The sequence below is a fragment of the Petaurus breviceps genome, unplaced genomic scaffold (genome assembly GCF_028583685.1).
Source record: "Petaurus breviceps papuanus isolate PSGF00001 unplaced genomic scaffold, PetGlider_PUasm1.0 90925, whole genome shotgun sequence".
In the NCBI taxonomy this organism is placed as follows: Eukaryota; Metazoa; Chordata; class Mammalia; order Diprotodontia; family Petauridae; genus Petaurus; species Petaurus breviceps.
Window position 1 is genome coordinate 10290077 of NW_027187380.1, and position 22909 is coordinate 10312985.

At 40.1% G+C, this 22909-nt stretch overlaps 1 protein-coding gene across 1 annotated transcript in view; it reads right to left on the bottom strand.

The window, feature by feature from the left end:
- Nucleotides 1-22909, bottom strand: part of SCN4A (sodium voltage-gated channel alpha subunit 4) — a 99302-nt gene that overhangs the window by 62309 nt on the left and 14084 nt on the right. Inside the window, exons 2-5 of the mRNA XM_069076856.1 lie at nt 1671-1763; nt 1019-1341; nt 496-614; nt 205-294 (exon numbers count right to left, since the gene is read on the bottom strand). Coding sequence (XP_068932957.1) covers nt 205-294; nt 496-614; nt 1019-1291 — 482 coding nt within the window. The 5' untranslated portion in view covers nt 1292-1341; nt 1671-1763. The remainder of the gene's footprint in view (nt 1-204; nt 295-495; nt 615-1018; nt 1342-1670; nt 1764-22909) is intronic.

Below are 22909 nucleotides of genomic sequence, written 5' to 3' on the forward strand. Positions count from 1 at the left end.
AGAACTCCCTTAAAAAAAACCCTCTCTCTGCCAACGATCCTTCTCTGCACATCTTCTAGTCTTAAAGAATTGTCTAGAGCACATAGAAATTAAGGGACTACTCAGTCACACAGTCAGGATAGTGAATTGAAGGTATGTCCTGGGAGGGAAGTGTTCTTGTTTCATGTGTGAGAGGTATAGAGACACCACACATATGAGACTTACTCCACGTTTTTGGACCAGGGTGGGGGGTCACTCATGGTCATGAACACGCAGTTTGTCAGGATGGTGATCATGATGAATAAGCTGAACAATGTTAGGAAGGGGAAGGGTTAAGGAAAGTTTGAGAGTAAACAGAGATGGGGAGGAAAGGCAAGGAGTCAATACTAGTCAATAGTCTAGATTCCTTCTCAGTAGATGTACCTTCCCATAACCTCCTCCCTTCCCTGTCTATCCCTCCAACTTCCCTCTCCAGCTCCAGCCCAAGTATCCCCATCCCCATTCTGGGAAGGATATGAGTGGATGAGAACTTTGATGGCCCCACGCCTTATCTTACTGAAGGGGCTCAGCATATACAGGGCTGGGGTGGCTGAGAATCGGAAAATGGACTTCCCCTTGTTCAACACGATGAAGGTCTGAGAGACAGAGACCATGAAAGACACAGAGATATAGAAAAAGATGTTCAGAGATGTGAAAATACAGTGAGAGATATCAATAGAGGTTTTGAGAGACACAGAATAAGACAGACTCAGGGCAAGAGGGAGATAGAGACAGACTGTGAGAGGCACCAAGGAATGTAGAAAGGGATGGAGAAATGAAGAGAGAGACCATGAGAGATGCAAAGAGATAGACATGGAGATACAGAGAGAGGAAAAGAGATGAAGAGCCATAGATACACAGTCAGAGGCTGTAAAATGTGTAGAGAGGCAGAAAGAATTAGAGAAACCCATTGGTCGAAAGAATGGAGAGCAAAGACCACAGAGACAAAGATATCGAAGCACACCAAAGGTAGAGATACAGAGAGATATAGGAGTGAGACCTTCTTGTCACTGTAGTAGGGATCCAGATCCTCCAGAGGGATGCCAATGATCTCAGGTGGGGGGTCTCCATAGATGAGAGGCAGGTTCTTCCCGGCTTCCAGATCACTTCTTGGCTTCCTCTCGGGCTCCTCGATCTCAAGCTGCTTGTTCCGAAGCAGTCTTGCCTCCTCCTCTATTGCCCGCTTTTCTATGGCCTGCAGGGACTCAGGAGTGAAGGGACGCAAGCAGTTGGGTCCAGGGGGCACAAGTATGGGCACAGGTGGGCTTGCCATCCTCTCATCCTGTGATCAGGGGCCAGGGAGGGTAGGCAGAATCAGAGCAGCTGTAACACATAACCCCCCAGAGCCAGGGATCACTGTGGCCATCCTGAGGCCAGTGCCAACCCTATGCCCACCTACTACAACCAACGCTGCCTTAGAACAGAGAGATTCCAATACAACGTTCCTCCTTATGAGACCTTAACTGACCACAGGCTGTCCCTGAGCAGAGACTAGAAATAAAAGAGTAATCCCTAATTGACAAGATCTATTAGGAATATATATGTGTGTATATATGTATATATGTATATGCCTGTGTGTGAGTATATGCATATATATGTATATGCATTTGTACGTATGTATGTATGTGTGTGTATTGCCCATACAGACTCACAGCAAATTGTCTGATGAGTTTCAATGCACCAAAGTCATAATTCTCTTCAAAGGCCTCTTGGGTCAAGCACTCGGAGAATTGCTGGGAGGAAGTCTGCTGAGGAAAAAGTATCATACAACATCCTTGTTGGTTTTTCTCCATAGAGAAGCCCACCCTACCCCACCAATAGGATCCAGGAATTAGGAAGGAGGCAGAGCCAGGGTGGGAGACCAGGGAAAGGCAGTCGTGCTGAGCTATAGCGCTGGGGTAGAGATCTAGGGGATTGGATAAAGATAAAGTACTAGGTGAAGAAGCCAGACCAAAAGGGGGGGGTTGTAGGATTGTAGATTTAGGGCTATAAAGAACCTAGGTCCTCATGTGGCAGATGAGGAAAAGGGGGAGGAGCTAAAATGATTTGCTTGGGCTTGAATATAAGTGATATGGAGGCTTCCACTGAGGTTGGAGGGGGATCGTAGTTATTGTATTCAGTTCTTGCTTCAGACCTTTGGACAGGGAAATGGAAAGAGGAGTTTCCCTGATCTCACACTGTACGTGGTGCTCTGGTTAGACCTTGGTTCAAGGTGGCTCAATGGTCTACCCTCCCTTTATCCTTTCCAAGGATCACCTAGCTGCTGAAATCCTACCCTTTAATCTAGTCACTCTTTCCCAGACCCCTCCACACTCTCATACCCAACTCCTTGTTAGAAGGGGAAGGGGAAGGTGAAGAATGATTGACACCCCCACACACATGCACTAAAAAGAGACATAATGGCATCCCTGAAGAAAAGGACACAGCCAGGGTGTGTCACACACAGATACAACCTGCCACAAACATAGACTCATTCAAAAACCTATAATCAGTTCTGGTAGAGTTGAGAAGAGAGGCATGGATGCCAAAGTTTGGACAGCTCCTCAAGAATGATCAGAATATCATAGTTTTCAAACTGGAAGGAACCTTAGAGGCCATCTAAGGGTCAGAGAATTCCCAAGCTGATGAGGAAGCAGCCAAAGCAATCAATCAAGAAGCATTGTGCCCAGCCTTATGCTAGGCCCTGGGCACTGAGGAGAGAATGTTCAAAGTAAGGAAAATAGATTGGGTAGAGTGTTGTGTGAGGTGTCCCTTCATCAGGTTCCTGGAAAGGGCATCAATTGTGTGTGCATATGTGTGTGTCTGTACTACATGGACACAAATACAAACATAGAATGAGACACATGTGAACAGTTAGATATGGACACTGGCAAACACAGAGTAAGACCCTCAGAAACAATCACATAGTGAAACATGGACAGAAACACAGAAGCAGAATGAGGTAGACAATGAGGTAGTCACATGTACACAGAGACCCATAAACATAGACACAATATACCAGGGGTTCCCAACTTGGCATACATGTGCTCCTAGCTGGTCTAAGAAGTTTGGCAAAAGAACTCAAGAAATATCTGGTAAATATTGATATTGATATGATGCATGCCAAAATATGATATAAAATGGCATGACATATGTTGTTTGATGTTGTTTGGTTACATCTGATCCTATTTGAGGTCTTCTTGGCAGAGATACTGGAGCAATTTGCCATTTTCTTCTCCAGATCATTTTACAGATAAGGAAACTGAGGTAAACAGGGTTAAGTGACTTGCCCAGGTCATACAGCTAGTAAGTGTCTAAGGCCAGATTTGAATTCATGAAGATGAGTCTTCCTGACTTCAGGCCCAACATTCTATCCACTGTACCACTTAACTGCCCATATGACCTAACATAGCATAACATAATAGAACATAGTATATTATAATTATATAATATTATATGGTATAGTATAGTATGGTATAACATGATGATATAACATATCAAAACATAGCTTAGCTTAGTATAGTTTAGTAGAACAGAATAGAATATTCCAGAAACTCTGAATTGCTTTCCAGCAAAGTTATAAATCTTTTTGTGTATCCTTATAGGAGAGAAATTAATCACTTTATTTTATTTCTTCTGTGCCTAGGCATGATAAACTCTAGAAGTGATTTCCTTTCCTATTAAATGAGAGGCTCAAGAAGGTTTACTAAAAAGCCAAGGAGTACAGAGACCAAAAAAGGCTGGGAGCTTTTGCAACGTATGAAGGAAAAAACCAGCTTGACCCAAAGAGAAACACAACAAACCTCACACACACAAGCTCACAAGCTGACAGGCCCTAATGGGAGCATGGACATTCCCTTCCTAGTTGTGATCAACAGGCTGGGAGGGACTATCCCTGGGGTCATTGGGCTGGGCCAGACACAAACCCTTCCAACAGCTCTGGCTCCTCCAGCTCTCTCCTGGGCTCACACAAGGAGTCATGTTTCCGTGGCATGATGACTCAACTCATTCTTCCAGAAGAGAAAGAAGGGTGAGAAAGAAAGAAGATGAGCAGGAGAGAAGAGAATCCCTCAGTCAAATAGGTACCTTTATCAAATATACCCTTAGTATCTCAATGGCACAGACTCCATCACTCACCTTATCACAATCTTTTCAATATCCTCAAACCATCCATCACCTGCCCACCTTATAACACACACCAACAAAACAATCCTCCCATTATACACACTATCGCCAAATTATTATACAAATCATGTACATCTGCATACATCTTGCCTCCAAGATGGGCCCATCACAAGTCCATCTTACCCCTAAACTGGATTATTACCAAAGAAATAATTGTGAACAATAAGATTGCCCCAGAGAGACCCTTCTGATTGCAGCATTATATTTAAGGAACCAGAAAATTAGAACTGAGACTAGCTCCCATCTCATAAATCACAAATCATCTCAATCTCTCATTAACCTACTTTTCCAAATTCAGAGAAGCTCGATTAGGATAAGTGAGGCCTACCTTGATAGAAAGAGACTCAAAGAACAGAGACAGCAAGTGATGACAAGTATCCCAACATAAGTTGTAGACTGCTGGTTAGGTCTACAGTTAGTTCAGTGGTTCTTAAACTTTTTTTTCATTTGGAGCCCATGCCCCTACCCCTGCCCTGCCCTTTCTGTTTGCTCAGAGTAGGAGAGAGAAAGCATTGTGCTTCTGAAGAGACATCAGGCACGAATGAAAGGATGCTTGGGTTTTATTAATGATTAGTTCACACCAAAGACTAGTCCAAGACAGAGGAAGAAAATCCTCCTTACACAAGCCAGTAAACAACAAAAGAAGAAAATGGTTTTAATTCATCACTCAAGAAAATAAAACCCAACTAAAATGTTAAAAGTGTAATCAAATCAGTTAATGTACCACAAAGGGAAGGTTGTTGGTACAGAATAAAGTAAAGGGTCTGAAGTCAGGAAGACTCATCTTCCTGAGTTCATATCTGGCCTCAGACATTTACTAGCTGGGTGATCCTGGACAAGTCACTTCACCCTGTTTGCCCCAGTTTCCTCATGTGTGAAATGGAAATGGCAAACCACTCCAGTATCTTTACCAAGAAAACTCCAAACGGAGTTATAAAGTGTCAGACATGCCTGAAAAAATGACTGAACAACAAGCAAAAATGTACAAGAAGCAATAGAGATTCAAAGAGAAAACATGCATGATGTCCTGAGACATATCCTCAGGGTGGATAACAAGCCAAATAATTAAGCAAGAAATGGCAATCCTAAGAAAATCACAAGACCAAATGAAAGACAAGCTTGAAGAAAGTTGTTGTTTTTTTAATTGCAGAAGCAAATCAAGTAAGAAATGAAAAGATTTTTAGAAGATCAAGAAGGAAAGGGATCAAGAAAAATACAAAAAAAGTGACCAATGTGGAGAATACAAGAGAAAAACCTCACAAATTCCACAGAAGCAGTCAACAGTCAATGCTGGCTCCATTAAAAATGCCCATTCCAAGGGGTGGTTAGGTGGCATAGTGAATAGAGCACTGGCCATGGAGTCAGGAGGACCTGAGTTCAAATCTGGCCTCAGACACTTAACACAAAACTAGCCATGTGACCTTGGGCAAGTCACGTAACCCCAATTGCCCTACCCTCACCCCTCTAAAAAGCCCCCCCCAAATGCTCATTCCAAAGTTATGAATGATCTTTTTTTCTGATGCCTCATCCTTCTTGACTTCTTTGCTTCTTTGAGACTAATAAATTATCCTTTCCTCCTGGATACTCTTCCCTTCTCTAAGTTTCTATGGCACTGCTCTCTCTTAGTTCTACTCGTAACTTGTCTGACCAGTCCTTCTCAGTCTCTTTTGCTGCCTCATTTCATACCCCTAATACCAGATAAGTGGCTCAGTAGATAGAGCACTGGGCCCCAAGTCAGGAAGACTCAAGTTCAAATCCAGCCTCAGACACCTACTTGCTGTGTGACCTTGGACAAGTCACTTAATCCTGTTTGCCTCAGTTTCTTCATCTGTAAAGTGAGCTGGAGAAGGAAATGGCAAACGGCTCCAGTATCTTTGCCAAGAAAACCCCCAAATGGGATCACAAACAACAGGATACGACTGAAAACTAACTCAACGTCAAAACCCCTAACTATAGGTTAGTGGGAGTTTATGTCTGAGTCTTCGACACTCTCTTTTGGTGACCTCACCAGCTACCATGGGCATGACTATCAGACCTATGTAAATGATTCACAAACCTAGCTACCCCTAGTATCTCCCCCGAAGTTCAGCCTTTATCACCAACTGCCTATTGAATGCTTCAAAATGGATATCCAAGGGGCACCTCAATTCAACTCAGTTCCACATGTCTAAAATGGAACTCATTATCTTTCCCTTTTATGAGCTTCCTTATTCCTGTCAATGGTATCACCATTCTTCCAGGCACCTAGGCTTGCAACTTCACTCATCCTTGACTCCTGGACACTCTCACTCTCCCCAAGTATCCAATCCATTGTTATTAATCTTGTACTTTCTATCTTCACAACATTTCTCATATACATCCTCTTTTTCTTCACTCACACAGTTCTACTCCTGATTTGGGTCCTCATCACCTCCCTGCTGGACTACTTTGATAGCTTTCTAACTAGTCACCTTGATTCAAGTCTCTCCCAGTTCTAATCTAGGCTTCACTTAATTGCCAAAGTGATTTTTTTCTGAAACATCGATCTGATCATGGTACTCCCCCTCCTGACACACACTGTGAGTGCCCATGGCTCCCTCTTGCCTCTAGGATCAAATATAAACTACTATGTTTGGCATAACTGGCCTCTTTTGCAACTTTTTTGCAACCTCTTTTGCAACCTTTGCAACTTTCTTACATGTTACTGCCTGACTCACACTCCATGGTCCAGCCCAAGTAGCTTTCTTGCTGCTCGACACACATAACCCTCTAACTCCTAGAGCAGTGCCTTGGCCCTGGCTGTCTCCCATGCCTGGAATACTCCACCCCCTCACCTCCGCTTCTTCCCTTTCCTGTCTGTCTTCAAGAGTCAGCTCAAATCTCACCTTCTGCAGGAGGCCTTTCCTAACTCCCCCCAGCTGCTGATGTCTTTCTCTCTCATGTTACCTTCCATCTATTCTGAATATATCTTGTGATTACTTAGGTATTTACATGCTGTTTCCCCCGTTAGAATGTAAGAGCCTTGAGAGTAGGAACTTTTTTCAGGAGAGGAGATTTCTTTGTATCCCCAGTACCTGATATACATTAAGTATTTAATAAATCCTTGATGACTGACTGACATAGATTCTACTCTCTACCACCTTGCTTTCATTCTTCTTCACTCCTCATCTAGACTATTATAAAAGCCTAATAATTAATCTAGGTATAACTAGGTGGCAACAGGCAGGTAGGTGGTCCAGTGGATAGAGTACTGGGCTCGGAATCAGGAAGACTCATCTTCCTGAGTTCAACTCTGGCCTCAGATATTTGCTACCTCAGTGACCCTGGGCAAGTCACTTCCCCCTGGTTGCCTCAGTTTCCTCATCTGTAAAATGCTCAGGGGAAAGAAATAGCAAACCAGTCCAGTATCTTTGCCAAGAAAACTCCAAATGGAGTCACAAAGAATCAGGTACAACTGAAATGACTCAACAAAAAATAATTATTCTTCCTGCTTCAAATCTCTCCCCACTCCAATCCATCCTACCCATAGCTGCTAAGATGATTTTCTTTAAGTACAGATCTGACCATGTCACTCCCCTACCTCCTAAACTCCAATGGCTTCCTATTAACTCTGGAATAAAATATGAATTCTTTTGCTTAGTTTTCAGAGCACTTTACAACCTGACCCAACCTATATTTGCATTCCCCTTATACATCACTCACTTTGTGGTTCCTCCAGTTAAACCTTCTTTCCGTTCTTCACACATGGCCCTCCACTCTCATGTCTCCCTGCCTTTGTACTGGATTTCTCTTATGCTTAGAATATATTCCATTTTCACCTCTGACTCAAAGAATCCTTTTCTTCCTGCATGATGTAGCTCTGTCTTCTACATGGAGCCTTTCCTGATCACCCCAATTGCCAGAGTCCTTCCTCCTTAATTGCCTTGTATAGATTTATATTTATCTTTTATTTGTTCTGTTTGTGCTTATATATATATATATATGAAAGTATATAAATATACATATTTGGAAGTACACTTAAATATACATACACACATATATATGAATATGTGTGCATGTAGGTCAGCTAGGTGGCACAGTAGATAGAACACTAGGCTTAGAATAATGAAAACTCCTTTTTCTCAGTTTAAATCTGGCCTTAGACACTAGCTGTAGGACCCTAGACCTGTTTGCCTCAGTTTCCTCATCTGTAAAATGAGCTAGAGAAGGAAATGGCAAACCACTCTAGTATCTTTGCCAAGAAACCCCCAAATGGGCTTATGAAGAATCAGACACAAATGAAATGACAACAAAAATGTGTGTGTATAAATATATATATATATAAATATGAGGATACTTATATATTATATATGTGTTAGTGTATATGTGTGTGTATTTACTTATAAATACATTTATGTACATGTAAGCTTCCTGAGAGTAGATCCAATTTCATTTTGTATCCTCCAACCCCTAGCATAGTGTGTGACATATAATAGATGCCCTATAACTGCTTGTTGGTTGATTGATTATTACAGGAAAAGGACAACTAGAAATACAGGTTAAAAATACTAAGTTATCCAAACCATTAGAAAACATGCGATCCCAAATGAAAGACCTGGAGGAGGGATCACAGAATAGCAATCTCAGGATTATCAATATCCAAGCAAATAGAAACACCAAACCTATATTCAGGAAATCACCAAAGAACATTCTCAAGATTTGGCTAAAACAACTCACAAAATATAAGCAGAAGGAATCCTCAGGCACCAGCCCTGTGCCCATGAGGGCTTGAGTTCAAATCTAGCCTCTGAGACTTGACACTTACTAGCTGTGTGACCATGGATAAGTCATTTAACCCTTATTGCCACCCTCCAGCAAAAAGAAGGAATCCTCAGGACTTCAGCAAGGAAGAACTCAAGATATGGCATACTTAAAACATGTCATAAATTTCGATACTACAATGATAAGAAAAATGCTAAGAGGTGCAAGAAGAATTTCAGAAATAACTAACCAAGGAATGATGATTAGAATCACAGAGGACTTTTTAAAGGAAACACAAGGTTGGGGAGGTAGGCAATCCGAAAAATTAGAATACAATATTTACAAAAGAAGAAAAGGAGAATTTGGCTCTCCCAGTCCAGCTCAGTTGATGTAATCTATGGATTACTTTCAGTCATGTCTGACTCTTCAAAGCCCATCTGGGACTTTTTTTTGCAAATATACTGGAATGATTTGCCATTTATTTCTGTAGCTCATTTTTCAGATGAGGAAATTGAGGCAAATGAGGTTAAGTGACTTGCCAAGGGTCACATACCTACTGGTATCTGAGGCCAGATTTGAATTCAGAAAGATGAGTCTTCCTGATCCTAAAGATCACTACTACTACTACTACTACTACTGCTGCTGCTGCTGCTGCTGCTGCTGCTGCTGCTGCTATTGCTACTACTGCTACCACTACCACCACTACTACTACTTACCTTTGCAATCAGCTAATAATTCTTTCTATTGGGCAGCTAGGTGGCCCTGTGGATAGAGTGCTGGGCCTGAAGTCAGGAAGACTCATCTTCCTGAGTTCAATCTAGCTTTACATACTTACTAGTTGTGTGAACCTCCAGCAAGTCACTTAACCCTGTTTGTCTTCTCATCTATAAAATGAGCTGGACAAGGAAATGACAAATCACTCCAGTATCTTTGCCAAGAAAACCATAAATGAAGTCACAAAGAGCCAGACATGACTGAAAACTGAACAACAACAAAAATCCTAGTCTCTACTAGTTGACTTAACAGGAAGTACATCCTGGAGAGCTCATGAACTATAGTGCTGGAAGTAGCCACCTAGGGCTACCTTTAGAAACAGGAAGTAGCAGTTGCACTCTAGGAAACTATTCAGCCAACAAGCATTTATTAAAACCCCATTTGGAGTTTCTTGGCAGAGATACTGGAGTGATTTGCCATTTCTTTCTCTAGCTCATTTTATAGATGAGGAAACTGAGGCAAACAGGGTTAAGTGATTTCCCTAGGCTCATATAGCTAGTAAGTGTCTGAGGCCAGATTTGAACTCAGAAAGATGAGTGTTCATTATTCTAATACGTGATTAAGAACTGTGTTAAGTAAATAAAAACTAGAAATATAAAGAAAAAAGTCCAACAGTCCTTGCTCTCAGCAGCTTGCATTTACATTTTGGAAGGCAGTCCAGAGCAGGGGGCTATAGAAGTCTGGACCATGAACTAGAACTGCCTACTCAGCAAAACTCAGCATGCTCTGTGATGACCAGAGAACAGGAGGTGGATATTTGAGAAGCTGACTTTGAAAGTTTGCAGAGAGACGTAACCACTTCAAGGAGCAGCAGCAACAACAAAGCCTTTCTAGGCTGGAAGAGAAGTTTTAAAGAGAATTCCCAATCTCATTTTTCAACTCAAGATAAACCAGTTGCTAATAAAATGTGAGGCATGTCAGTGTGTTTTATTGGTTAATTCACTGAAGATTTCAGAATATTGTTTTGGAGAGAGTTTGAGGGGAAAGGGAGAAAAGCCCAAAAGAATGAAGGAAAGCAACCAGGATAATTCTGAAGTAAAACTCCTATTGGGAATGAGGAAGTCCAAGTTCAAGAAATTTACATGGTTACTGATAGAAGACTAAGGAATTTTATTTAGTATAACTGTATTACATTAGGATTCCTAACAAAAATGATAATAATAATTTTGTTGAAATGTCTGAAGATAAATCTATCGATTGTAAAGATTAGTTTACATCAGAAATTAAGGTATTCAATAATTCCCTATGCTAAGTGTTATTTTGATGAGAGACCTGCCTATAGAGGATCTAGAGCAGGAGGTGGTGAACCCGCAGCCTTGAGGACACATGTGGCCTTCTAGGTCCTTGGGTCCAGCCTTTCGTCTAAGTCCAAGTTTTACAGAACAAATACTTATATTAAGGGGATTTGTTCTGTGAAGTTTGGATTCGGTCAAAGGGCCACACTTGAGGACCTAGAGTGCCACATGTGGCTTCGAGGCTGTAGGTCCCCCACCCCTGATCTAGAACATCCTTAAAACCACAGTTTGAGAACTACTGGTTTAGAGCTTAGTAATAATCAGATTTTTAAAAGGGAGTATTGCTTTTTTCCTCAGTTGTCTCAATGACTTTGCCCTCAGACTCAGCCACTCATCTCACAAATATATTCTTCTGAACACTGTGGAACTAGCCAAAGGGGTATGGAGTGTTCAGTACACTCCATCCCCATTACTGGAGAATCAACATAAAGCAAAGGTCTACTTACTATAGAGACTAGCTAGGTGGGACAGTGGATAGAACACCAGGTATGAAATTAGGAAGACCTGAGTTCAAATACAGCCTCAGACAATTAATAACTATAGTTTTAACCTGAACAAGTCACTTAACCTGTTTGCCTCAGTTTCCTCACCTGAAAAATGAATTGGAGAAGGAAACAGCAAACTACTCCAGTATCCTTGCCCAGAAAACCCCAAATGGAGTCATGAAGAATTGGAAAGGATTTAACAATGAAACTGACTGTGGATGAGCAACTATGTTTTCCTTTATGAAGGGCAGCATATGTTCTTTGGATGAAAACAAAGTTAGGAAAGAAGTTTGTTGGTATTGTTTTTCCCAGAGGAGTTAGTTTATTAGAATATGTATTGAACAGTTACTTTGCACAAGGCACTGTGCTGAGTGGTGAGGATATAAAGATAGTTGTTCCAAGAATTCTGATCTCAAGAAGTTTCCACTAGAATGCTTGAGAAGGACCAAATAAACACGCTGAAAAGGAGAAAGGAATTCAAAGGATTCATTCATTCGTTCAATAAGCTAAACCTTATTTATACACATATAAATATACATAATATTAATACTATATATATTATATAGAAACCCTAATGACCTTTTCTCAATCCTTGACCTCCTTGAGCTCTCTGCAGCCGTTGACACCATCACTCACCCTCTTCCCCTTGACTGTCTCTTCTCTCCAGGTTTTCACAACACTGTTCTCTTCTAGTTCTCTTCTTATCTGTATGATCACTCCTTCTCAGTCTCCTTTGCTGAATCACCCAGATCATACCAATTGACTCCAGGTTTCCCCTCAAGGCTCCATCCCGGGTCCTCTTCTCTTCTCCCTCTATCAGGTTTGGCTTGTGGATTTCGTCAGTTCCCATGGATTGAATTATCATCTCTATGCTGATGGTTCTCAGGTCTGTTTGTCCAGTCCTAACTTTTCTCCTGACCTCCAATCTTGATTTCCAACTGCTTTTGAACTTCTCAAACTGGATGTCCCATAAGACCTCTTAAACTCAATTATGTCCAAAACTGAACTAATTATCATTCTCCAAACCCTCCACTCTTCCTAATTTTCCTATTACTATTAAAGGTAACAGCATCCTTGTCATCACCCAGACATCCCCCAAATCCAATCTGTTGACTTTACTTTTTTTTTTAGCTTTTTGGAGGGCAGTTGGGGTTAAGTGACTTGCCCAAGGTCACATGGCTAGGTTTTTTTGTGTGTTAAGTGTCTGAGGCCAGATTTGAACTCAGGTCCTCCTGACTCCAGGGCCGGTGCTCTATTCTCTGTGCCACCTAACAGCCCCCTTGATTTTTTTCTTAGCATCTCTTTATAAGTCTCCCTCCCTCCTCTGACACTGCCACCATCTTGGTGCAGGACCATAACACCTCATGCCTGGACTATTGCTATAACCTGTTGTTTGCTCTCCATGTCTCAAATATCTTCTTATTCCAATTCATCCTCTGCTCACCTACCAAAGTAATCTTCCCAGAGTGAAGATCTGACTGTGTCCCACTTTCTATTCAATCAATTCCTATGGCTCCTTATTACCTCTGGCATCAAATATAAAATCCTTGGTTTGGCTCTTATGTCGTTCAATTATTTTGGTCATGTCCAACTCTTCATGACCCATTTGGGGCTTTCTTCTTCTTCTGGGGTTTTTTTTTTTTTTGTTTTTTTGGAGGGGAGAAGGCAGGGCAATTGGGGTTAAGTGACTTGCCCAAGGTCACATGGCTAGTAAGTGCTAAGTGTTTGAGGCCGGATTCAAACTCAGGTCCTCCTGAGTCCAGGGCCAGTGCTCTATTCATTGTGCCACCTAGCTGCCCTACATTTGGGGTTTTCTTGACAAAGATACTCATTTTATAGATGAGGAAACTGAGGCAAATAGGGTTAAGTGACTTGCCTAGGGTCACTCAGCTAGTAAGTGTCTAAGGCCAGATTTAAACTCAAGGTGAGTTTTCTTGACTTCAGACCCAGCTCTTGTAACAACAAGCACCCTAGCATACACAGGATGGCTTCTAGCACAGGTTCTTTGATCTGCTTTTCTAAAGGAAAGCAACTCAAAAGCAGTTAATGATTTACTTTAATTAAACATGTGTGTGTGTATGTGTGTGATTCACTTAGTTCAGGGGAAAAAGTCAGTGCCCTGAACTTCAGAAAATACAAACAGAAATTACAAGCAGACAAAAAATACAGACAGGGAAAATAACACAGTTCAGTAGACCAACAGACAGGGCTTCTAGCTTTCTGACCATTACATACAAAAAGTGCTAGTTACCAGAGAAAGAAGCACCAACATTTGGGTTTTCAAAGCCAGGGGGCACAACATCTACTCAGAGTCTCATCTGGCCAAGTCACACAACTCTTCTCGTAAGTGAGATATATATATATAGCCTTCTCCAGGGTCAGAAGACATCACAACCTTTGTAACCCACTGCCTAATTACAAAGTAACAAAAGGTAGGCCTTCTTGAAAACCAAGCCTCCCCTAAGCAAGCTTCTCTTGCTAGGCTCCAAGTGAGGCCCAAAGGGGCAAGGAAGATTTTCAGATTCCCTTAGCATTACAGCACTCCATGCCTTGTGCTACCTAGCTGCCCTTTGGCTCTTATAAAGCCCTTTGTAAGGGAGCCCCTCCTACCTTTCCAACCTTCTTAGACCTACCTTCTGCCACATGCTTTACAATCTGATTGTCTCCTTGCTGTTCCTTGCACAAAACAATCCATTTCCCAACTCTGGGCATTTTCAGTGGCTATTCTCCATGCCTGCAATTACCCCTCCTCCCTCCTGCCTCCCTCCTCTCTGGCTCCTGGCTTCATTCAGGAATCTCACCTTTGGCAAGAAGCATTTTCCATTTCCTTCCCCCCCCCCTCCCCAATGCTAATGACTTCCCTTTGAGATTAGCTCTAATTTATCCTATATTTATCTTGTTTGTACATAGGGTTTGAATGTTACCTCCCTAATTAGACAGAGTTCCCAGACAGCAAAGATCTTTTTTCCTCTTTTTCATTTGTTTTTTAATTTTTTTTTAATTTTTGCTTTTTGGAGGGGGGAGAGCAGGGCAATTGGGGTTAAGTGACTTGCGTAAGGTCACATGGCTACTTTTGTGTTAAGTATCTGAGGCCGGATTTGAACTCAGGTTCTCCTGACTCCAGGGCCGGTGCTTTATTCACTGCACCACCTAGCTGCTCCCCCTTTTTTATTTGTAATAATAACTAATAGCTAATAGTAAACATTTATAGAGCATTAATATGTGCCAGGTGCTTCCCTGAGTGCTTAACAATTATTATCACATTTGATTTTCACAACAGCCCTGGGAGGTAAATGCTATTATTATTCCTGTTTTACATATGAGGAAACTGAGGCAAACAGAGGTGAAGTGACCTGCCCAGGTTCACATAGTGAGTAAGTGTCTGAGATCAGATTTGAAGTCAGGTCTTGCTGACACTAGAACAAATGCTCTACCCACTGGACGTCCCGCTGCACATCTGTTTGTTGTTTAGTCATTCAGTTATGTCCAACTCTTCAAAACTTCCAAGGATGGTTTTTTCCCATGGGGTTTTCCTGGCAAAAATACTGGAGTGGTTTGCCATTTCCTTCTCCAGCCAATCGCTGTTTTTTTGGTCAGAACTTTCCACTAAGACCTGACTATCTAGGATACCCCTACACTGTACAGCTCCTAGTTTTATTAAGCTATGCAAGCCCCTCTATCACAGCAAAAAAGTGATCCAGGAGGGGCTTTTTAGGCAAACAAGGTTTGAATGACTTGCTCAGGGTCAACCAGCTAGTAAGTGTCTGAGGCTGGATTTGAAGTCAGGTCTTCCTGACTCCATCCAGGACCAGCACTTTATTTACTGTTGCCACAGGTACATAGTAGATGCTCAATAAATGCTTGTTAAAGGTTCTAAGACAACTCCAAAAGACTCATGATGGAAAAGGCTGTATACATCCAGAAAAAGAATTATGGAGTCTGAATGCAGACGGAAGCAAACTATTTGATCTCTCTCTCTGTTTTGCTTTGTTTCTTCTCTCTCATGGTTTGTTCCATTGGTTACAATTCTTCTTTACAACTTGACTATCGTGAAAATATATTTAATGTATTTGTAGAACCTATATAGGATTACATGCTGCCTTGGGAGAGAAGGGGGGAGGAGAGGAAGGGGGAGAAAATTTGGAACTCAAAAACTTGTGGAACTGAATGTTGTAAACTAAAAATAAACTTTTTTCTAAAAACATGCTTGTTAACAAGCATTTATTAGTTGCCTACTATGTGCAAAGCTCTGGACTAGGTGCTAGAGATACAAAAATAAAAGTGAAATTGTCCCTGTGCACTAGAAACCTATATTCTACTTGGAAAAAATAAACAAATCAATATAAAATATACTCAAAGTAATTTTTACAGGGGTGTTGTGGGGGAAAGGCAGCACTTAGAACCAGGGAAATCAGGAAAGGTCTAATATAAGAGATTGCTTTTGAATTGAGTTATGAAGAAAGCTGGGCATTCCAAGAGGCTAAGGTGAGGAGAGAACTCATTCTAGGTATGGGAGGATCCCACAAGTGCTTTGAGAAATCTGAAAAGGGGAAAATGACTTTGGCCTGGGGAAGGGTAAGAGGGTGGAAGAAGGGTGAAGAGATCATAGAAGGCTTCGTAGACTTGGCATCTAAGCTGGGCCTTGAAGGAATGAAGGGATTAATAATAATATTATAATTATGAATAAAAGATAGCATTGATGATATAATTAATGATTATTATTAACTGATTGTATTAATGATATAATTAACAAGTGTTGATAATATTAGTGATATTAATGATTAATATAAAATTACACCATGTGACGATTACACAATGAAAGGTCACAATCCAATTTTCTGACCGGGGCAGGGGGAGGGTGAGACCCCCACAGAATATAACGATTATGTGGTGAAATATGGCATTTGATGGGATGAAGTTAAACTTGTTTAAATTAAGCTGATGTGAGCTGAAATTACTTCCAATTCCACTAGAGTGGACAAGGAAAGTATCCCTCCATTCCCCAATGAGTTATATCTTAAGACTGCAAATCTTCCAAGTCTGGTGCCCTACTTGGAGATAGGAGAATGAGGGTGTGATTGCCTTTCCTAACAAAGGTGGAACTCTTTGAGACAATTTACAAAGGTATCTATAAGATACAGAATGGGGCATTCCAGATATATCTATAAACCTTTGTCCCATAAGTACTTATTATCTATCTTTATCAATCCTTATTATACACTCCATATAGGTCACACTTAATTGACAAAATTGAGAGCAGAAGAATCAGGGGCAGAAGTCTTGCTGGAAGCAATGTTACCGATGGTAATAAAAATAAAAAAAAACTTACGGGGTTTACAGTCTGCCTCCTTCCCTAAAAAACCTGAATCCTTTCCATTTGACCATCCCTAGAGATTGTTTTGTACCTTGGAAATACAGATGATTAATAATTGACACATCCTCCTGCCTATCCCCTGTGCTGCCTCCTCCTTTGACCATAACCTCTAAGTTTTCCCATTGATATTACTTTTTTAAAAAACTTATTTTAATTTAACTTTTTTCTTTTATTTAGCATTTTATTTTTCTCCAGTTACATGTAGAAACAATTTTTAACATTAGTTTTTAAAACTTTGAGTTCCAAATTCTCTCCCTTCCTCCCTCTCCCCCCTCCAATTGAGAAGGCAAACAATTAGACACAGGTTATACATGCGTAGGTGTTCAAAACATTTCCATAATAGTCACATTGTGAAGGAAAACATAGACCTCCCCCCCAAAAAAAAACCTCAAGAAAAATAAAGCAAAAAAAAATTTTTTTAAGAAAAATAAACAAAGCAAAAAAAAAGTATGCTTCAATCTATATCTAGTTCTTTCTTTGGAGATGGATAACATTTTTAATGATAAATTCTTCAGAGTTGTCCTGGAAGATCATTGCATTGCTGAGAATAGCTATGTCATTCACACCTGATCATCTTACAATACTGCTATTACTTTGTTCACAGTACATTTCACTTTTCATCAACTCATGTAAGTCTTTCCAGGTATTTCTAAGAGCTTCTTGCACATTATTTTCTTATAGCATTATTTCTTATATAATATATAGTATTCCCTCATAATCACATTCCACAGTTTGTTCAGCTATTCAATTTCCAATTCTTTGCCACCACAAAAGACCTGTTATAAATATATTTTTACATATAGGTCCTTTTTCTCTTTGGGGAAACAGACCCAGTAGTGGTATTGTTCTAGGTCAAAGGGTATGCATGGATTTATAGCCCTTGGGGCATAGTTCCAAATTGTTCTACAGAATGGTTGAATCAATCCACAATTCCACCAACTCCAAAATTAGTCATTTTCCTTTACTGTACTATCCAATCTAATGGGTATGAGGCAGTACCTCAGAATTGTTTTAACTTGTATTTCTCCAATCAGGAGTGAGCTAGAGTATTTTTTCATATGGCTATAGATAGTTTTGATTATTTCACCTGAAAACTGTTCATATCTTTTGAAATTTATCAGTTGGGGAATGGCTCTAAGTTCTATAAATTTGACTCAATTCTTTATTATGTTTGAGAAATGAGGCCTTTATCAAAGTTGCTTCAAATTTTTTTTCACAGTTATTATTGCTAAATATATTTCCCTCCATCCTATTCCCCAATTTATTCTATTCTCTCTCCTTTCACCCTGTCCCTCCTCAAAAGTGTTTTGCTTCTGACTATCCCCTCCCTTAATTTGCCCTCCCTTCTATCACCCACCCTTCCCTTATCCCCTCCTCTCATGCTTTCTTGTAGAGTAAGATAGATTTCTATACTCAATTGAGTGAGTATTGACTTTGACTCAATTTTGACAAGAGTAAGATTCACTCAGTTCTCCCCCCTCACCTCTTCCATCTTCCCCTTTACTGTAAAAGTTTTTCTTGTCTCTTTTATGTGAGATGATTTACCCCATTCTACCTCTCCGTTTCCATTTCTTCCAGTACATTCCTCTTTCACCCCTCAATATTTTTTAGACATCATCCTTTCATATTCAATTCACACCTGTGCCCTCTGCCTATATATACTTCTTCTAACTACCCTAATAATGAGAAAGTTCTTATGAGATACAAGTATGATTTTCCTATGTAGGGATATAAACAGTTTAACCTTATTAAGTCCCTTATGATTTCTCTTTTGATATCTCTGTTTACCTTTTTATGCTTCTCTTGAGTTTTATATTTGAAAGTCAAATTTTCTATTCAGCTCTGGTCAAGAATGCTTAAAAGTCCTCTATTTCATTGAATATTCATTTTTCCCCCGAAGTATTATACTCAGTCTTGTTGGGTAGGTTATTCTTGGTTGCAATCCTAAATCCTTTGCCCTCTGGAATATCATATTCCAAGCCCTCTGATTCTTTGATGCAGAAGCTGCTAAATCTTGTGTTATCCTGACTGTGGCTCCACAATACTTGAATTGTTTCTTTCTGACTGCTTACAATATTTTTTCCTTGACCTGGAAGCTTTGGAATTTGGCTATAATATTCCTGAGGGTTTTCATTTTGGGGTCTATTTCAGGAGATGATTGATGGATTCTTTCAATTTCTATTTTATTCCTGATTTTAAAATATCAGGGCAGTTTTCCTTGATAATTTCTTGAAACATAATGTCTAGGCTCCTTTTTTTTAATCATGGATTTCAAGTATTACAATAATTCTTAAATGATCTCTCCTGGATCTATTTTCTAGGTCAGTTGTTTTGCCAATGAAATATTTCATATTGTCTTCTATTTTGTCATTCTTTTGGTTTTGCTTTATTGGTTCTTGATTTCTCATAAAGTAATTAGCTTCCATTTGCTCCATCCTAATTTTTAAGGAATTATTTTCTTCAGTGAACTTCTGTACTGCCATTTCCATTTGGTCAATTCTATTTTTTAAGGAGTTTTTTCTTCAGTGAACTTTTGTGCCTCTTTTTCCATTTGGTCCAGTCTATTTTTTAAGGTGTTATTTTCTTCAGCATTTTTTTGTGTCTCCTTATCCAAGCTGTTGACTTGGTTTTCATGATTTTCTTGCATCACTCTCATTTCTCTTCCCAATTTTTCATCTCCCTCTCTTACTTGATTTTCAAAATCCTTTTTGAGCTCTTCCATAGCCTGAGACCAATTCATGTTTTTCTTGGAAGCTTTGGCTCTATCATCTTCTTCTGAGTGCATATTTCCATCTTCCTTGTCATCATAGTAACTTGCTATGATCAGATTTTTTTCTGTTCTTTGCTCATTTTCCTAGCCCATTACTTGACTTTTAACTCTTTGCCAAAGCAGGGCTCTGCTTCCGGGGTGGAAGGCATGCTGTTCCAAGCTTCAGGGGTTTTGTGCAGCTATTTTCAGAGATACTTCTAGGGAAGTAAGTTTTTCTCTGTACGTTTTAATTTCTCCCAAGGTGTTATGAACGAAAGACAGGTGTTCACTACTCTCCTGGTCCATGGTTCTGTGAGTGACCACAAACACTCTTCTTGACCCTTGAACTGTGAGAAGGTCCCTGCTCCACTGCAGCCATAAACTCTGCTATGCTAGTGCTCCCCCTTCTCTGGGACAGTAGCCCACGACTGTGACTGATCTGAGTGTGGGCAAAGCAACGGGGCTCTGCCTCAGTGATGGCAAAGAGATCCTTATCATCTCCTCATCAGCTGTTCTGTGGGCTTAGAGCTCAAGAAGCAGACACTGCTGCTGTTGATTCAGTGCCTCCCAAAGCCTGTCCCTGGTTTGCTGGGGCCAGGGCTATGCTGGTATGGCCTGAGCTGGACTGTGCTCCTCTCTCACCCTGGTGCCACAGACCTTTTCTGATGACCTTTCAAGTTGTCTTGGGCTGGAAAATTGTTTCATTCTCTCTTTTTGTGGGTTATGCTGCTCCAGAATTTGTTTAGTCATTTTTAAAAGTATTTGGATGGGTTTGGGAGAGAGTTCAAGCGAGTCCCTGCCTTTACTCTACCATCTTGGCTTTGCCTCAATATTCTTTTTTTTTTCAAATAATAATTTTTCATTTTTATTTTTCAAGTAACATGTGTTTTTTAAATTAATCTGTCCATCCCACTGCTCTCCCTACTACCACCTTTGAGCAAATTTCAAAACAAACCTAAAAACAAAACAAATTCCTTAATACATATCTACTTAGTCCAGCAAAACAAATTCCTCCATTAGCCATGTCTGAAAATATATGCATCTTCTACATTTTTAAGTTCATTACCTCTCTCTCAGGAGGTGAATTTCATCTTCATTCTTTTGGATTTGTGTGTTATAAATTGCGTTGATCAGTTCTAAAGTCTTTCACCCATCAATATTCATTTCTCCCTCCCTACCCTCTTTCTACCACCTAGATAGGTCACTTCTCTTTCTCTAACTTGATGTCATCATGAGGACAAAACACTGGATCAATTAAACTTGAAATATCCTGGTGAACAGGACAAGTTGTGGCAGAACTAGAGAAGAACAATTATTATTCCAATTGTCCAAAAGAAAAAAAAAGAAAAAGGATGGACTTTACAAACTATAGGCCAGTGAGCTTGACTTTGACTCCAAATAAAAGTATAGAACACAATATTAAAGGGATGGTTTATGGGCATTTAGAATGGAAAGAGGTCATCACTAAAAGCAAGTTAGGCTTCCTCAAAAACATGTCATGCCAGACTAACCTCACTTTATTTTTGGGCTGCGTAACTAAACTGGTAGATCAGGAGAATGTTGTAGTTAATCAACTTATATTTGAGCAAAACATTTAACAAAGTCTTTCATGCTATCATAGTGGATAGAAAGATACAGACTGATTATGATACATGATTATACAGACTCGGTTTGGGACAGTGGAAAAGTGCTGGATTGACCTACATAACTCCTCACTAAATCCTCACACCCAGACACTCTACTTATCCCCTTTTTAGACCATCAAGTTCCCCCCTACACACACACACACACACACACACACACACACACACACACACACACACACACACACCCCAGATCACTGATTTGCCTCCCTAGCTTCCCCTCATAGGATCATAGATTTAGAAGTGAAAGGAGCTTTAGAAGGCAACTGGATCCAGGTACCTCATTTTACAGATGAGAAAACTGAGGTTCAGAGATATTAAGTGACTTGTTCAGGGTTACACAGAGAGTAAGTATCTGGAGCAGGATTTGAACTCAAGTCTATCTGAATCTAATAACAATTCTCCATCTACTATGCCACCTAGGAAATCAGCTTCATAAGTACAGGATAGGAAAAAACTGACTAGAGAAAATTTCCTGGTAAATTTTAATGTCTTAAAGCTCAATATAAGACAACAATATAACATAGGAATAAAAAAAAGCTAAGTTTGAGGCTACATATATTAAGAGAAACATTGTATTCACAACATGAGAGAAATAGAAATCAAGAGGGTGCCTATCAGTTGGGAAATGGTTGAACACATTGTGGTATATAAATGTAAAGGAATACTATTGCACTTTAAGAAATGAAGGATGATGGTTTCAGAGAAGTTTGGGAAGATATATTGACTGAAGTAAAGTGAGATAAGCAGAACCAGGAGAACAATTTACACTACCAATAAACAATGCAATTTTATTAAGCACCTACTATGTGCCAAGCACTCTGTTAAGCAATGGGGAGAGCAAAAAACAGTCCCTGTCTTCAAGGAGCTCACAATCTAATGGGGGAGATAGCATGCAATCTAATATGTACAAACAGGCTATTTGTTGTTGTTCCATCATTTTTCAGTCATATCCAACTCTCTATGATCCCAATTGGGTTTCTCTTAGCAAAGATACTAGAATAGTTTATCATTTCCTTTTCCAGCTCTTTTTACGGATGAAAAAACTGAGGCAAACAGGGATAAGTGACTCACCCAGGGTCTGAGGACAGATTTGAACTCAGGAAAATGAATCTTCCTGACTCAAGCCTGATGCTCTATCCACTGCACCACCTTGCCACCATACAGCTATATAGAGGATAAATTAGAAATAATCAACTAAGAGATGTCACTAGAATTAAAGGAGATCCAAAAAAGCCTCCTGTAGAAGGAAGGATTTTAGCTGGATCTTGAAGGAAACCAGGAGGGAGAGATGAGGAGGGAGGGCATTCTAGGCATGGGGCACAGCCAATGAAAATACCCAGAGGTGGGAGATGGAGTGTCTTATTTGAGAAACACTAGGAGGTCACTGTCACTGTCACTGTGTCAAATAATATGTGTGTGTATAAGGGGCGGTGGGGGAGGGGAGAATAAATAAAATCAAATTGTAAAAATGAACAATTTTAAAAGGCTTTAAGAACTCTAATGAATGCAATTATCAAACGTGATTTCAAAGGACTATGATGAAGGATGCTACCCATTTCATGATAGACAGGTGATAGGTTAATCTGCAGAATTAGACTTTTTTTATATGACCAATACAGGAATTTATTTTGCTTGGGAAAAAATAATTCAGCTAAAGGATAATAAATTCTGAAGGAAGAAGAGAA